The sequence below is a fragment of the Ranitomeya imitator genome, chromosome 2, assembly GCF_032444005.1.
Source record: "Ranitomeya imitator isolate aRanImi1 chromosome 2, aRanImi1.pri, whole genome shotgun sequence".
Classification (NCBI taxonomy): Eukaryota; Metazoa; Chordata; class Amphibia; order Anura; family Dendrobatidae; genus Ranitomeya; species Ranitomeya imitator.
The window spans coordinates 194,518,380-194,537,464 of NC_091283.1; the positions used below are offsets into that span (position 1 = coordinate 194,518,380).

At 45.2% G+C, this 19,085-nt stretch overlaps 1 protein-coding gene across 4 annotated transcripts in view; it reads right to left on the reverse strand.

Moving 5' to 3' along the window:
- The window catches only part of STRBP (spermatid perinuclear RNA binding protein), a 156,015-nt gene that overhangs the window by 43,681 nt on the left and 93,249 nt on the right, over positions 1–19,085 (reverse strand). For all 4 annotated transcript variants that reach the window (XM_069748449.1, XM_069748450.1, XM_069748448.1 and 1 more), the window contains one exon: positions 6,144–6,288. In XM_069748449.1, coding sequence (XP_069604550.1) covers positions 6,144–6,288 — 145 coding nt within the window. The remainder of the gene's footprint in view (positions 1–6,143; positions 6,289–19,085) is intronic.

Here is a 19,085-nt window from a genome sequence, read left to right on the forward strand (position 1 = left end):
CCATCCATTAATATTGCATTGTTTAGAAAGCCAAAGCCTCCATTGCTAAACGTGCGCTACGAGGAGAGGGGGGACGTGCGGATTCTCCGCGTGCTACCCATGAGAATTGTTTGGCCCCGGCGTCAGAAGTGCTACAGACATATTTTCCGCCCTGACGAACTCCGCAGCAGATGTTTGCATTGCATTGTTTCTTGTGAACATGTTCACAGCTCAGATTAGACACTCCCGGCCCCCTCAGTGGGGGATCTAGGCACTGGTTTAAAGGTGCAGTCCAATTAATCAAACACACGGGGGTGCAGGTCAGGAATGGCGATGCCGGTTACGTGCTACAAGAACTTGGAGGACATGGAATAAATGCTTTGTGGTTACAATAATTAAGACGTGACCATCTAGTATGGACCTTACAGAAGGTATGGACTGTCAGCTATGGGTTCTGGGAGATCTTACTGCCATTTTTGGGATCCGTTGGGGGGATTTTGCCTATTTTGTGGAATTATTAAAGATGATGCAGACTATGACGTTACACATCCCAAAAAGCTTGGTGGACACCAACTTGATACTGAAGTCAACATACAACTGCAATGGCTATGTTCACGTCAACATCAGAGGTGCCTCTCCGATCACCCATCGTGGTCCGTCCAAGGACTGACACACGGACATCTGAATTTAGTAGGCTCCCTATAAACATTAGACTGGCTTTGTCTGAATCCGCCGATATCAACAGTTTGGCCGATACTCTAATGTATACGGGGACATTGGCCAGCTGATTGTTGGGGAAGATGTCAAGTGGGTATGTCCAATTTCGACTGTTTTCCCGGAGATACGATGTTCCAGACATGTCTGCTAGAGGCTTTCTCATCATGAACGCTTTAGCGCTTAGTCCGATCAAACGATCCTGTAAATGGGGGAGACGGCCAATATAGCTGTAGGCAGAACGATAAGACATAGCATTGACATCCAATGAGGCTTTACTCGTAGGCTTGGAGCAAAGTAGGCCCAACAGCAAATAATATATTGATGGTGAGATCTAGATGATTTTTTCAGGGTGAATCTGGCCATACACATGAGATAGCTGGTGGACGAAGGTTCGATGGGCAGACAGTCATCTCTCCTGACTTCTCCATACACATAGATGCTCAGCTGAGAACTCAGGCTTTCAACAAGGAGACACCTCCATCCTGAAAACCAAAGGATCGGTTCTTGAAATTCCCAAGTAGTACCCAATCCTTCTCTCTCCTAATATCATCTATGGGGGAGGGGGAGGATTGGGAGACCCCCATACACATCTGATGGTCGACTGGTTCCACCAAAATCGGCATATTTGTAAAATTTCATCTAATCTGCAGGGTGTATATACTCTTAACTACCACCAAATCACACAAAATACAATCAAAGCACGTTTAAACTTTACCAATATACAATTATTAACACAACTACAAAAGACAAAATCTAAAACCTTAATAAAAGGAAAAAGGGCAGTGTGATCAGATTAGTAAATAGCATGAAAATACACTAAAAATCAGGCCGTATAAAAATCGACTGATGACACTGCCCCAGTACTGCCTGAGGAAGCTGCACGTGAAACGCGCGTCGGGGTACTGGGCAGTATAGTCAATTAGTAAATAGCATGAAAATACCCTAAAAATCAGGCAGTATAACAAAATAATAGGGGCACTGGAATACAGTCCTTACAAATTATAGAAAACATGGAGTTTATAAAATCGCACAATAGCTAATAGTATAACCATTCCCTGAATATAGATAACTGATGATCCCAATTAACAATCCTATCACTGGGAGATATAAATTTGAAGAGCTACGAGATCCCCTGCATTAGCGCTGATAATATATCAAATATCAATTAAGACATACTGAAGCCTATACCAACCATGGACCATCATGCATAAAGACCACACCACCCAGTGCCCCAACGCGCGTTCTGCATGCAGCTTGATCAGGGGTTACTGGGGTAGTGTTATCAGTCGATTTTTATACGGCCTGATTTTTAGTGTTTTTTCATGCTATTTACTAATCTGACCACACTGCACATTTTCCTTTTTTGGGGGTTTTAGTTTTTAAAAAAAAATGGTTTTCTCTATTGTAGTTGTTTTAATAATTGTCTATTAATAAAGTGTAAACATACAATTATATAAATTCTGTACTTTATTTTATTATTTTATGTGATTCGTTGTCGATATGTATTGTTTTTTTGGTACTCCCTAAATCTAATTAAATTAGGTTATTTTGAAGGGTTTAATTTCCAGTTTTGGCTACTAATGAGCAGGGGGGCGTTCTGATCAGAAGACCTGGTCGGTTGTATGAAGCTGGAGCAGAAAATGGCATCATTCCTAGGATCGTAGATCAGGGGGAAAAGGGAACGTACCTGTGTCAAAAAAAAATAAAATTCTCTTATGCCATGTTGAGGACCGACTGGTGGACCAGCTGATCCTGTGACCTGAATGGTCCAGAAATTAAAAAATAAAAAAGGTCAGATTGAAGGACTGCACCTTTAAACTGGGCATAGTTTGCGAAGCTTATGGATTTAGCAGTTTCATTTCAATGAGAACATCTGCTCCAAGTTCACATACAAATTGGAAAGAAACTACAGTAAATGAGTGGTTATGAAGAATTGAAATCACAAGACTGAAAGGCTGCAAAAATGTGCTAAGATCCAGAAATCATCACTTTTCGGGTATAGTAAAAGTATTTTTTCGGCGGTGAGACTGGTTTTGAAGATGTAGACGGGCACTGGGAGCTGCAGAGCCGACATATTCCGCTAATCCATCTAATAGATTTCCGGGGGCTTGCATTGCAGATCGCAGGTGGGAAAATACAGGCTTAGCCTAGATAGGAGAAGCTACAATGCCACAGGCATCGGGGCAGCATTTCTAGCCTAGCCTCGAAAGATCCGCGAAATAATGAGCGGGCCGCTTACACACGCCGCCGTCTTCCTAAATGGCAGTGGCAGGGCAGATAAGACATTAATTATTACTCATTACTCCTCTGATCTCTGGGCAGTCAGTGCATGCTATAGCTAAGCCTTCCTCCTCGCAAAATGTTAATTTCAAGCATTTAAAGCTTGTTTAACACTCATTAGGGAAGCCTGTTATGTGTGGCGGGGTCCTGGAGGCGCAGTTTTTGTGTCACTCTGTCTATGCAGGGCAAATAGCGCTAACGTGGAGAGTAGCCTCTTTCCCAGCAATAACAGGATGTATGAGCGGACTTGCTGGCCGGTGTGATGTGGTTGCAGTCTGGTACGTTTTAGCTGGCGTTCTTGGCTCCCACCATTACAGCCCTTGTGATGCAGCACGCCGCGGCGGCTCTACCTCCCAGTGCACAGCGGGACATCAATTATGGGATGTCGTTCATTTATTACCCTCTGGAGCAGCATTTTTGTGCAGCCAGTCAGCAACCTGTGTGCAGAATCCTATCCAAAGTACAGATGAAAGGAACATGGGGTGAGGGCAAGAAGAAAACAGACTTGCATATCAGACTGTCTTGTACATTAACATCATTAGAATGAAGTGTCTTCATGCTCTGCTAGGAGGCTAGGCCCAGACTTCTTCACAAGAGGCTTTTTCAAAAATTTTTGGGATTATCAGCTCTTATGAACGGGGACCAGTTGCACATAGTCTGAATGTATTAAAGCAGAATATATTGATCTCAAGTCTTTTCATCAATCCATGAACACTATAAGTCTACGCTTGAGCCTTAGTGTCATAAAACAGCAAAATAAAACAAATAAAAAATTGTCCAAAATTCTGTGCTGATTATTATTTTTTTTATACAGAGGTCAGTGCTCCAAATCCACTGCATTATAGAACCTATTGTGACTTCCTGTCGTCACCACTAGAGGGAGCTCATTTCTGCTACAGCTCCATGCATAAACAGTATGCAGTAAGGCTCCCTCTAGTGGTGGCCGGAGACAAATGGAATATTTAGAGCTTAGTTTCAGGAAAAACTGAACTCTGACCCCAAATAATTTCTATATATTGTGGAAGATTTGCTGCTTAGTGGTAGGAAAAATGGGATCACTACAGCCAGACAGATGTTCTTCGGACACTCATTTTCTTTAATGTTAGTCTACCAAAATCATGTAAAGCCTTTACACGGAGGTATAAAACACTGACTATACAAGTGGCCCACTACTACCAAGCACCAGTGTAAGAAGCACAGTGAGAACTGAGCCCTATGGCTATGTATAGAGATACCTAATAGATCCCCAGACCCTACAACATATACTGCCTTCCCCGGGAGGACCATCAATGGCCACGACCAGAGTACAACAGAAGATGTGCAGGAAGGTCCCGTTACATAACGGAGCGTGACGCCAGCAGAATGAGATAATAATGAGGTCAGCCCATGAAGACACAAGCGTCATTCTGACTGCATGAAATACACACAGGACAGGTCCACTGCACCTACGCTGCTCGGTGTTGTTAGGATATAGATTAGCAGACTCAAAAACCATACCTGGGGAAATATTGGTCAGTTATACCCATGTCATGACGGATGTGTGAATTGAGCCTTCTATAACATAGGGGAACGCAGATACCACTCCTGACCACGAGAGAGAAACGTGCGCCGGGGCTGGAAATCATGCAGTAATTGCTATTGAAGCTTTTACATTTTTTGGACGCACGACGCCCCAAAATCTAAAATATTATTGTTTCATTCTTCAGTCATAGGTATTCCCCCGAAATATACCTCCAACATAGGCTTCTGTCACGGTATGGGCTATGGCCTCCAAGAAAATCAGACTTGACCATTAAAGTCAATGGACGGAACACAGAACACAGACTTTGTGCTGCAGAATTCCGTCCGAGAATCTTCTGTTTTTCGCTGATACCTTGCTAATGGTCAACGGATCAATGAAAGTTCTGACAGTCTGTGTGTAGACGGATGAGAAGGAATTAGGATGTAAATAGAAGACGCAGCTGTGTGCATGTAGCCTCAGTGACATGTCCGGGGAGCCCGACGCTACAGTGGATGATGCAGAAAGGCCACAATAACTGCTCAGAACTTAAAGAGAATGTATTGGTGATTAATTTTGTGTTTCAATAATGCAAAAAAAAAAACAAATTACCCGCACAATAAGCTGATTTTGCCACTACATTTTGGGCAAAACAGCTGCAAATCAGCAGCAAAATCAGTACTTTTAACATGTGCAAATGACGTGCTATACAATTAGATATGTTTGGCTGTTGAAGTCTGCAGCATGTTGCTGAAATTTAGAAAGATCTCACCTACATTTCTGCTGCTGTGGATCTGTTTGGAAACCCGTGGCAAGATGGGTCTCTTGGGGGGCATGATTCCTAGTGCAAGCAATGGCAATCGGTGCCAACTGTCAGCCCTGGAGTAGTATCTGCATTCCCCTAGTAATGTCTGTAGCGTTAATCATTGGTGGTCCGGGATGCCTCCTAGATGGTCCCGCGGACCTTCCTAACTGACCAACATTTGACACTGTATAGCTGATGTTTGTGGGAAGGACAGAAAGTAGAGGGTGGGGGGCTAGAAAGATGGGAGGAGCGACAGGGAGTCCATCTTGCCCAGGTGGGCCGGCTGCCTCAGTTGACATGACAGAGTGTGGCCTGTTGGTCAAAGGTCTGACATAGGTCCAGTGTTGCTTGGCAAGTTTGTAGGGACAGGCTTGGGAAGCTGAAGCAAATATTAGAGACCATAAAATGAAGAGGAATGGGGAAGGATGGGGGAGAAAAAGAGAGAAAAAAAATAAAGAAAATCATGACCACATTAGTACTATGTTACGTATGACTTACCCAACCTCATAGCTGCTACAAGCACATTAAGAAAGGGCGGAATTCGCATTGGCTAAGGAATGAATAAAAGGTTATGTGATATAGCAGAGGCGGCTCGGGAGGGCTATGCTACCATTCACACTAACGCCATGTTACTTTAGGGCCCAGAACCAGCACTGAGGTTGTGTAGCAGAATCTGTTCAGTACCACAAAAAAATGAAAGACTTTATAAAAAGACAAAATTAGGTAACAGCGTTTACTATCGGAAAGTGATCAATAGGTGGGGTCAATGTGCATCTCAGAGACCGGAGGAGGAGGAAGAAGGAAAGCAGGCGACAGGATGGACCTCTAAGCGCTAGACCACCCGACAGAAGAAAGCCCAAGTACCTTCACCCGCTCGCTCCTCCTCTTCCCGGAACGCGGGGGACGTCAGGATCACTTTAAGGGTTAGCTTGGGCTCCTTTGAGTTCTGTATGATCATGGATGCGTCCTCCATGGAGTGTTCCACCTGGTATGCCTCCTCCGTCAGTTTCTGAATAAGAAGAAAGGAGGTTAAACCCCTCAAACAACGCCTACCGGCAGCGAGAAGGATCAAAAGGTGCGGACGCCGGGCAAGACAGAACAGCGCTAGCAAGCTATGGAGACATGACGGCAGCCCTGGTGGGAAGGGGGAATTGGCACAGACTGGAGTTTATTGGTGAGCTCTACTAACATGTCCGTTTAGGTTAATATTTACATTCCCCATAGAACAAACGATAAACAAGCTGCCTTCCTCTGTTATTCATCCTGGAACAGTACAACAGCTGCAGGCTTGGGCTGTGGGAACCATATTGAGTGGTTTTAACTGCTAGAGTTTGTTAAAGGGAATCTGTAAGCATGTTTTTGCTATATAATCTGAGATCACTATGTTGTTGGGGCAGAGGCCCTCATTCCAGCGATGTGTCACTTACTGGGCTGCTTGCTCCAATTTTGATATAATCTCTGTTTTCTCTGTAGCACATCTAACAGTTCTCTGTATGCTGAGCTCTGTTTAAAGCAGCCCACACCACTGATTGGCAGATTTTTGCCTATGCACAGTGTAAATAGAAAGTGGCCAATCAGTGGTATGGGTGGGGCTATTCACAGCTCAGCATTTAGAGAACTGCAAGATCTGCAGCAGAGAAAATTGGGATTTTCATCAAAATGACAGCAAGGAGCCCAGTAAGTGATACATCACTAGAATCAGATTATCTCTCCCTACATCATGCTGCTCTCATGTTACATAGAACAAACTTGCTGACAGACTCCTTTAATACTGCACTGTGTGACCTCTCTGGATCTGTTCTCTTCCTGTAATCCTCCATGTTGTGGTGATGTAAATATTGGTTGCTGTATTTCCCAAGTAAAACAGATAATTCTTCCATAATTTCTAAGTTCTCATGATTCTGCTGAAAGCTGAAATCTGCAACAGATGTCACCAATCTCTTCGTTGACGTGATTTTTACCTACAAACTATACAAGGATACACACTGTGTAGAGATTCAGCTTACTGACGGGAAGAATTGTAATGGACGTTTTCAATTACGTCATTTGTTCCCAGGAGGAAAAACAGAAGAACGGCACAATTTAGTACAAAGGAGGCTCCAGGTTTGTTTTAAGGGGAATGCAATTATTTTCTAAACCAAACTATACAAGCTGTACGTACATCGCTGAGGATGGCGACACAGGACAGAGGTTATCAGTTAGTGGAGGAAGGGAGCTGGCTGGCTGGTTTTCCTCTCTTTTTTTTTAATGGCCTTTGTATCGATCTCAAGCCATGGCGACTGTTGTGATTAGGTAATTCAGAACCACAATGGACCTGGTGGTTAAGAGCACACAAGTGACCTGATAGTTACAAATAAAATAGGACAAGCTCTGAGACGTGGGAACTCTGCTGACCGCAATCCCTAATCCTATCATACCACACTAGAGGTAGCCGTGGATTGTGCCTAACGCTCCCTATGCAACTCGGCACAGCCTGAGAAACTAGCTAGCCCTGAAGACAGAAAAATAAGCCTACCTTGCCTCAGAGAAATTCCCCAAAGGAAAAGGCAGCCCCCCACATATAATGACTGTGAGTAAGATGAAAATACAAACACAGAGATGAAATAGATTTAGCAAAGTGAGGCCCGACTTACTGAATAGACCGAGGATAGAAAGAGAGCTTTGCGGTCAACACAAAAACCTACAAACAACCACGCAGAGGGGCAAAAAGACCCTCCGCACCGACTAACGGTACGGAGGTGCTCCCTCTGCATCTCAGAGCTTCCAGCAAGCAAGAAAAACAAAAACAGCAAGCTGGACAGAAAATATAGCAACAAAAGTAACACAAGCAGAACTTAGCTTATGCTGGGCAGAGAGGCCACAGGAACGATCCAGGAGAAAGCAAGACCAATACTGGAACATTGACTGGAGGCCAGGAGCAAAGCACTAGGTGGAGTTAAATAGAGCAGCACCTAACGACTTCACCACATCACCTGAGGAAGGAAACTCAGAAGCCGCAGTACCACTTGTGACCACAGGAGGGAGCTCTACCACAGAATTCACAACAGTACCCCCCCCTTGAGGAGGGGTCACCGAACCCTCACCAGAGCCCCCAGGCCGACCAGGATGAGCCACATGAAAGGCACGAACAAGATCGGCAGCATGGACATCAGAGGCAAAGACCCAGGAATTATCTTCCTGACCATAACCCTTCCACTTAACCAGATACTGGAGTTTCCGTCTCGAAACACGAGAATCCAAAATCTTCTCCACAATATACTCCAACTCCCCCTCCACCAAAACCGGGGCAGGAGGATCAACAGATGGAACCATAGGTGCCACGTATCTCCGCAACAATGACCTATGGAATACGTTATGGATGGAAAAAGAATCTTGAAGGGTCAAACGAAAAGACACAGGATTAAGAACCTCAGAAATCCTATACGGACCAATGAAACGAGGCTTAAACTTAGGAGAGGAAACCTTCATAGGAATATGACGAGATGACAACCAAACCAAATCCCCAACACGAAGTCGGGGACCCACACAGCGTCTGCGATTAGCGAAACGTTGAGCCTTCTCCTGGGACAAGGTCAAATTGTCCACTACATGAGTCCAAATCTGCTGTAACCTGTCCACCACCTTATCCACACCAGGACAGTCCGAAGACTCAACCTGCCCTGAAGAGAAACGAGGATGGAACCCAGAGTTGCAGAAAAACGGTGAAACCAAGGTAGCCGAGCTGGCCCGATTATTAAGGGCGAACTCAGCCAAAGGCAAGAAGGACACCCAATCATCCTGATCAGCAGAAACAAAGCATCTCAGATATGTTTCCAAGGTCTGATTGGTTCGTTCGGTCTGGCCATTAGTCTGAGGATGGAAAGCCGAGGAAAAAGACAAATCAATGCCCATCCTAGCACAAAAAGCTCGCCAAAACCTCGAAACAAACTGGGAACCTCTGTCAGAAACGATGTTCTCTGGAATGCCATGTAAACGAACCACATGCTGGAAGAACAATGGCACCAAATCAGAGGAAGAAGGTAATTTAGACAAGGGTACCAAATGGATTATCTTAGAGAAGCGATCACAAACCACCCAAATGACCGACATTTTTTGAGAGACGGGGAGATCCGAAATAAAATCCATAGACATATGTGTCCAAGGCCTCTTCGGGACCGGCAAGGGCAAAAGCAACCCACTGGCACGAGAACAGCAGGGCTTAGCCCGAGCACAAATCCCACAGGACTGCACAAAAGAACGCACATTCCGCGACAGAGACGGCCACCAAAAGGATCTAGCCACTAAATCTCTGGTACCAAAGATTCCAGGATGACCAGCCAACACCGAACAATGAACCTCAGAGATAACTTTATTCGTCCACCTATCAGGGACAAACAGTTTATCCGCTGGGCAACGATCAGGTTTATTAGCCTGAAATTTTTGCAGCACCCGCCGTAAATCAGGGGAGATGGCAGACAAAATTACTCCCTCTTTGAGAATACCCGCCGGCTCAGACAAACCCGGAGAGTCGGGCACAAAACTCCTAGACAGGGCATCCGCCTTCACATTTTTAGAGCCCGGAAGGTACGAAACCACAAAGTCAAAACGGGAGAAAAACAGCGACCAACGAGCCTGTCTAGGATTCAACCGTTTGGCAGACTCAAGATAAGTCAAGTTCTTGTGATCAGTCAAGACCACCACGCGATGCTTAGCTCCTTCAAGCCAATGACGCCACTCCTCGAATGCCCACTTCATGGCCAGCAACTCTCGATTGCCAACATCATAATTTCGCTCAGCAGGCGAAAACTTCCTGGAAAAGAAGGCGCATGGTTTCATCACCGAGCAATCAGTACTTCTCTGCGACAAAACAGCCCCAGCTCCAATTTCAGAAGCATCAACCTCGACCTGGAACGGAAGCGAAACATCTGGTTGACACAACACAGGGGCAGAAGAAAAACGACGCTTTAACTCTTGAAAAGCTTCCACAGCAGCAGAAGACCAATTGACCACATCAGCACCCTTCTTGGTCAAATCGGTCAATGGTTTAGCAATACTAGAAATATTACAGATAAAGCGACGATAAAAATTAGCAAAGCCCAGGAACTTTTGCAGACTCTTCAGAGATGTCGGCTGGGTCCAATCATAGATGGCCTGGACCTTAACAGGGTCCATCTCGATAGTAGAAGGGGAAAAAATGAACCCCAAAAATGAAACCTTCTGAACACCAAAGAGACACTTTGATCCCTTCACAAACAAAGAATTAGCACGCAGGACCTGGAACACCATTCTGACCTGCTTCACATGAGACTCCCAATCATCCGAGAAGACCAAAATATCATCCAAGTATGCAATCAGGAATTTATCCAGGTACTCTCGGTAGATGTCATGCATAAAGGACTGAAACACCGATGGAGCATTGGCAAGTCCGAAAGGCATAACTAGGTACTCAAAATGGCCCTCGGGCGTGTTAAATGCAGTTTTCCATTCATCGCCCCGCTTAATACGCACAAGATTATACGCACCACGAAGATCTATCTTGGTGAACCAACTAGCCCCCTTGATCCGAGCAAACAAATCAGATAGCAGCGGCAAGGGGTACTGAAATTTGACCGTGATTTTATTTAGAAGGCGGTAATCTATACAAGGTCTCAGCGAACCATCCTTCTTGGCCACAAAAAAGAACCCCGCTCCCAATGGCGACGATGACGGGCGAATGACCCTTCTCCAAGGACTCCTTCACGTAACTCCGCATAGCGGCGTGCTCAGGTACAGATAAATTAAACAGTCAACCTTTAGGAAACTTACTACCAGGAATCAAATCGATAGCACAATCACAATCCCTATGCGGAGGTAGGGCATTGGACTTGGGCTCATCAAATACATCCTGGTAATCAGACAAGAACTCTGGGACCTCAGAAGGGGTGGATGACGAAATAGACAGAAATGGGACATCACCATGTACCCCCTGACAACCCCAGCTGGACACAGACATTGATTTCCAATCTAATACTGGGTTATGGACTTGTAGCCATGGCAACCCCAACACGACCACATCATGCAGATTATGCAACACCAGAAAGCGAATATCCTCCTGATGTGCAGGAGCCATGCACATGGTCAGCTGGGTCCAGTACTGAGGCTTATTCTTGGCCAAAGGCGTAGCATCAATTCCTCTCAATGGAATAGGACACTGCAAGGGCTCCAAGAAAAACCCACAACGCCTGGCATACTCCAAGTCCATCAAATTCAGGGCAGCGCCTGAATCCACAAATGCCATGACAGAATAAGATGACAAAGAGCAGATCAAAGTAACGGACAAAAGAAATTTTGACTGTACCGTACCAATGGTGGCAGACCTAGCGAACCGCTTAGTGCGCTTAGGACAATCGGAGATAGCATGAGTGGAATCACCACAGTAGAAACACAGCCCATTCTGACGTCTGTGTTCTTGCCGTTCAACTCTGGTCAAAGTCCTATCGCACTGCATAGGCTCAGGTTTATGCTCGGATAATACCGCCAAATGGTGCACAGATTTACGCTCACGCAAGCGTCGACCGATCTGAATGGCTAAAGACATAGACTCATTCAGACCAGCAGGCATGGGAAATCCCACCATGACATCCTTAAGGGCTTCAGAGAGACCCTTTCTGAAGATAGCTGCTAGCGCACCTTCATTCCACTGAGTGAGCACGGACCACTTTCTAAACTTCTGACAATAAATCTCTATCTCATCCCGACCCTGACACAGAGCCAGCAAATTTTTCTCTGACTGATCCACCGAATTAGGTTCATCGTACAGCAATCCAAGCGCCAGGAAAAACGCATCAATATTACATAATGCAGGATCTCCTGGCGCAAGGGAAAATGCCCAGTCTGGAGGGTCGCCACGTAATAAAGAAATAATGATCTTAACTTGTTGAACTGGGTCACCAGAGGAGCGAGGTTTCAAAGCCAGAAACAGTTTACAATTATTTTTAAAACTCAGAAATTTTGCTCTATTTCCAGAAAACAAATCAGGAATAGGAATTCTTGGTTCTAACATAGAATTCTGAACCACAAAGTCTTGAATATTTTGTACTCTTGCAGTGAGATGATCCACACATGAAGACAGACCTTTAATGTCCATCACTACACCTGTGTTCTGAACTACCCAAATGTCTAGGGGAAAAAAAAGGCAAAACACAGTGCAAAGAAAAAAAAATGGTCTCAGAACTTCTTTTTTCCCTCTATTGAGAAGCATTAGTACTTTGGCCTCCAGTACTGTTGTGATTAGGTAATTCAGAACCACAATGGACCTGGTGGTTAAGAGCACACAAGTGACCTGATAGTTACAAATAAAATAGGACAAGCTCTGAGACGTGGGAACTCTGCTGACCGCAATCCCTAATCCTATCATACCACACTAGAGGTAGCCGTGGATTGCGCCTAACGCTCCCTATGCAACTCGGCACAGCCTGAGAAACTAGCTAGCCCTGAAGACAGAAAAATAAGCCTACCTTGCCTCAGAGAAATTCCCCAAAGGAAAAGGCAGCCCCCCACATATAATGACTGTGAGTAAGATGAAAATACAAACACAGAGATGAAATAGATTTAGCAAAGTGAGGCCCGACTTACTGAATAGACCGAGGATAGAAAGAGAGCTTTGCGGTCAACACAAAACCTACAAACAACCACGCAGAGGGGCAAAAAGACCCTCCGCACCGACTAACGGTACGGAGGTGCTCCCTCTGCGTCTCAGAGCTTCCAGCAAGCAAGAAAAACAAAAACAGCAAGCTGGACAGAAAATATAGCAACAAAAGTAACACAAGCAGTACTTAGCTTATGCTGGGCAGAGAGGCCACAGGAACGATCCAGGAGAAAGCAAGACCAATACTGGAACATTGACTGGAGGCCAGGAGCAAAGCACTAGGTGGAGTTAAATAGAGCAGCACCTAACGACTTCACCACATCACCTGAGGAAGGAAACTCAGAAGCCGCAGTACCACTCGTGACCACAGGAGGGAGCTCTGCCACAGAATTCACAACAGGCGACTTGATGAACGTTTCGTAGGAAGATCAACCTTGTGCAAGCCTAGATAGGTCCACCAGGGTCTTCTCCACCGTCATCTTGATTGTATCACGCCATTGGGTTGCTGGTTTTCCTCTTCACCATGTTCCTTCTATTCTTCCGACCATGATGTCCTTCTCCAGATTGATGTGTCCTGAGCAGGCAAGTCGCAGCTTGGTGATCCTTGCTTCGAGAGACATGTCTGGCCTGTTTTGTTCATAGACTGATTACTTTGTTCTTCTTACCATCCATGGTGTTGATAACATCCTTCTCCAGCACCACATTTCCAAGGCATCAATTCTTCTTCTGTCTTTTTTTTCCATCCAGGTTTAGTATCCATATGTGACCACAGAAAAGACCAGACAATGTACGAGCAGTATCTTCATCACCTGTGAAATGTTCCTCGATTTGAAGACCTTGACCAGTAACTTCATTGTTGATTTGCCCATTCTCCTATTGACTTCCGGTGTCTTTGCTGCATCTTGCGTGATCATCGATCCCAGTAGGTTGAAGCCCTTTACAACTTCTTGCCGTCCATCTCAAATGTGTCCCGGCTGAACCTGGCAGTAGTCAATATCTCCGTCTTCTTTGTGTTGAGCACCAGTCCCAGTTCGAGCTTTCCACCTTGACACTCAGTAATAAGTCCTTCTTTCCATCTACGCTTTTCCGGCAAGTCCAGCCTTCCTGAAAACAACTTCTATATATTTATAAATTGAAGAGAAATAGTGACAGCACGCAGCCTTGCTCTACTTTGACCATGCCGGGTCACCATGTTCCGTTTGGACTGTTGCTTCTTGGTTGATGTAAAGGTTCCAAATGAGGCTGATCAGATAGTTTGATGCACCCATATCCTTCACGGTATTCCAAAGTTTCTGGTGATCAACAAGGTCGAAGGCTTTGCTGTAGTTGATGGAGCAAAAACGGATCTTCTGGTTGTATTCTTTGGCCTTCTCCATTCTCCATCTAATGTTAGCAATCACATCTCTTGTTCCTCTGCCGTTTCTGAATCCTGCTTGTTCCTCTGGCAGCTCTTTGCCAAAGTAAAGCTGTAACCGTCTGTTTAGGATCTTCAGTAGTAATCTTACATATTCTAATTATATAAGACGGATATTTCAGTATCTTAGCGACAGAAATCAGCCACTTTATACACATCACTGATCTCCTGTGTGGGAACCAAGCCAAAGGGAGCTGATATTGGGGCACTTTTCTTACAGACGTTGCCCCTATTTCAGAAAAGATAAGTCAAGTTCTTGTGATCAGTCAAGACCACCACGCGATGCTTAGCTCCTTCAAGCCAATGACGCCACTCCTCGAATGCCCACTTCATGGCCAGCAACTCTCGATTGCCAACATCATAATTTCGCTCAGCAGGCGAAAACTTCCTGGAAAAGAAGGCGCATGGTTTCATCACCGAGCAATCAGTACTTCTCTGCGACAAAACAGCCCCCGCTCCAATTTCAGAAGCATCAACCTCGACCTGGAACGGAAGCGAAACATCTGGTTGACACAACACAGGGGCAGAAGAAAAACGACGCTTTAACTCTTGAAAAGCTTCCACAGCAGCAGAAGACCAATTGACCACATCAGCACCCTTCTTGGTCAAATCGGTCAATGGTTTAGCAATACTAGAAATATTACAGATAAAGCGACGATAAAAATTAGCAAAGCCCAGGAACTTTTGCAGACTCTTCAGAGATGTCGGCTGGGTCCAATCATAGATGGCCTGGACCTTAACAGGGTCCATCTCGATAGTAGAAGGGGAAAAAATGAACCCCAAAAATGAAACCTTCTGAACACCAAAGAGACACTTTGATCCCTTCACAAACAAAGAATTAGCACGCAGGACCTGGAACACCATTCTGACCTGCTTCACATGAGACTCCCAATCATCCGAGAAGACCAAAATATCATCCAAGTATGCAATCAGGAATTTATCCAGGTACTCTCGGTAGATGTCATGCATAAAGGACTGAAACACCGATGGAGCATTGGCAAGTCCGAAAGGCATAACTAGGTACTCAAAATGGCCCTCGGGCGTGTTAAATGCAGTTTTCCATTCATCGCCCCGCTTAATACGCACAAGATTATACGCACCACGAAGATCTATCTTGGTGAACCAACTAGCCCCCTTGATCCGAGCAAACAAATCAGATAGCAGCGGCAAGGGGTACTGAAATTTGACCGTGATTTTATTTAGAAGGCGGTAATCTATACAAGGTCTCAGCGAACCATCCTTCTTGGCCACAAAAAAGAACCCCGCTCCCAATGGCGACGATGACGGGCGAATGACCCTTCTCCAAGGACTCCTTCACGTAACTCCGCATAGCGGCGTGCTCAGGTACAGATAAATTAAACAGTCAACCTTTAGGAAACTTACTACCAGGAATCAAATCGATAGCACAATCACAATCCCTATGCGGAGGTAGGGCATTGGACTTGGGCTCATCAAATACATCCTGGTAATCAGACAAGAACTCTGGGACCTCAGAAGGGGTGGATGACGAAATAGACAGAAATGGGACATCACCATGTACCCCCTGACAACCCCAGCTGGACACAGACATTGATTTCCAATCTAATACTGGGTTATGGACTTGTAGCCATGGCAACCCCAACACGACCACATCATGCAGATTATGCAACACCAGAAAGCGAATATCCTCCTGATGTGCAGGAGCCATGCACATGGTCAGCTGGGTCCAGTACTGAGGCTTATTCTTGGCCAAAGGCGTAGCATCAATTCCTCTCAATGGAATAGGACACTGCAAGGGCTCCAAGAAAAACCCACAACGCCTGGCATACTCCAAGTCCATCAAATTCAGGGCAGCGCCTGAATCCACAAATGCCATGACAGAATAAGATGACAAAGAGCAGATCAAAGTAACGGACAAAAGAAATTTTGACTGTACCGTACCAATGGTGGCAGACCTAGCGAACCGCTTAGTGCGCTTAGGACAATCGGAGATAGCATGAGTGGAATCACCACAGTAGAAACACAGCCCATTCTGACGTCTGTGTTCTTGCCGTTCAACTCTGGTCAAAGTCCTATCGCACTGCATAGGCTCAGGTTTATGCTCGGATAATACCGCCAAATGGTGCACAGATTTACGCTCACGCAAGCGTCGACCGATCTGAATGGCTAAAGACATAGACTCATTCAGACCAGCAGGCATGGGAAATCCCACCATGACATCCTTAAGGGCTTCAGAGAGACCCTTTCTGAAGATAGCTGCTAGCGCACCTTCATTCCACTGAGTGAGCACGGACCACTTTCTAAACTTCTGACAATAAATCTCTATCTCATCCCGACCCTGACACAGAGCCAGCAAATTTTTCTCTGACTGATCCACCGAATTAGGTTCATCGTACAGCAATCCAAGCGCCAGGAAAAACGCATCAATATTACATAATGCAGGATCTCCTGGCGCAAGGGAAAATGCCCAGTCTGGAGGGTCGCCACGTAATAAAGAAATAATGATCTTAACTTGTTGAACTGGGTCACCAGAGGAGCGAGGTTTCAAAGCCAGAAACAGTTTACAATTATTTTTAAAACTCAGAAATTTTGCTCTATTTCCAGAAAACAAATCAGGAATAGGAATTCTTGGTTCTAACATAGAATTCTGAACCACAAAGTCTTGAATATTTTGTACTCTTGCAGTGAGATGATCCACACATGAAGACAGACCTTTAATGTCCATCACTACACCTGTGTTCTGAACTACCCAAATGTCTAGGGGAAAAAAAAGGCAAAACACAGTGCAAAGAAAAAAAAATGGTCTCAGAACTTCTTTTTTCCCTCTATTGAGAAGCATTAGTACTTTGGCCTCCAGTACTGTTGTGATTAGGTAATTCAGAACCACAATGGACCTGGTGGTTAAGAGCACACAAGTGACCTGATAGTTACAAATAAAATAGGACAAGCTCTGAGACGTGGGAACTCTGCTGACCGCAATCCCTAATCCTATCATACCACACTAGAGGTAGCCGTGGATTGCGCCTAACGCTCCCTATGCAACTCGGCACAGCCTGAGAAACTAGCTAGCCCTGAAGACAGAAAAATAAGCCTACCTTGCCTCAGAGAAATTCCCCAAAGGAAAAGGCAGCCCCCCACATATAATGACTGTGAGTAAGATGAAAATACAAACACAGAGATGAAATAGATTTAGCAAAGTGAGGCCCGACTTACTGAATAGACCGAGGATAGAAAGAGAGCTTTGCGGTCAACACAAAACCTACAAACAACCACGCAGAGGGGCAAAAAGACCCTCCGCACCGACTAACGGTACGGAGGTGCTCCCTCTGCGTCTCAGAGCTTCCAGCAAGCAAGAAAAACAAAAACAGCAAGCTGGACAGAAAATATAGCAACAAAAGTAACACAAGCAGTACTTAGCTTATGCTGGGCAGAGAGGCCACAGGAACGATCCAGGAGAAAGCAAGACCAATACTGGAACATTGACTGGAGGCCAGGAGCAAAGCACTAGGTGGAGTTAAATAGAGCAGCACCTAACGACTTCACCACATCACCTGAGGAAGGAAACTCAGAAGCCGCAGTACCACTCGTGACCACAGGAGGGAGCTCTGCCACAGAATTCACAACAGGCGACTTGATGAACGTTTCGTAGGAAGATCAACCTTGTGCAAGCCTAGATAGGTCCACCAGGGTCTTCTCCACCGTCATCTTGATTGTATCACGCCATTGGGTTGCTGGTTTTCCTCTTCACCATGTTCCTTCTATTCTTCCGACCATGATGTCCTTCTCCAGATTGATGTGTCCTGAGCAGGCAAGTCGCAGCTTGGTGATCCTTGCTTCGAGAGACATGTCTGGCCTGTTTTGTTCATAGACTGATTACTTTGTTCTTCTTACCATCCATGGTGTTGATAACATCCTTCTCCAGCACCACATTTCCAAGGCATCAATTCTTCTTCTGTCTTTTTTTTCCATCCAGGTTTAGTATCCATATGTGACCACAGAAAAGACCAGACAATGTACGAGCAGTATCTTCATCACCTGTGAAATGTTCCTCGATTTGAAGACCTTGACCAGTAACTTCATTGTTGATTTGCCCATTCTCCTATTGACTTCCGGTGTCTTTGCTGCATCTTGCGTGATCATCGATCCCAGTAGGTTGAAGCCCTTTACAACTTCTTGCCGTCCATCTCAAATGTGTCCCGGCTGAACCTGGCAGTAGTCAATATCTCCGTCTTCTTTGTGTTGAGCACCAGTCCCAGTTCGAGCTTTCCACCTTGACACTCAGTAATAAGTCCTTCTTTCCATCTACGCTTTTCCGGCAAGTCCAGCCTTCCTGAAAACAACTTCTATATATTTATAAATTGAAGAGAAATAGTGACAGCACGCAGCCTTGCTCTACTTTGACCATGCCGGGTCACCATGTTCCGTTTGGACTGTTGCTTCTTGGTTGATGTAAAGGTTCCAAATGAGGCTGATCAGATAGTTTGATGCACCCATATCCTTCACGGTATTCCAAAGTTTCTGGTGATCAACAAGGTCGAAGGCTTTGCTGTAGTTGATGGAGCAAAAACGGATCTTCTGGTTGTATTCTTTGGCCTTCTCCATTCTCCATCTAATGTTAGCAATCACATCTCTTGTTCCTCTGCCGTTTCTGAATCCTGCTTGTTCCTCTGGCAGCTCTTTGCCAAAGTAAAGCTGTAACCGTCTGTTTAGGATCTTCAGTAGTAATCTTACATATTCTAATTATATAAGACGGATATTTCAGTATCTTAGCGACAGAAATCAGCCACTTTATACACATCACTGATCT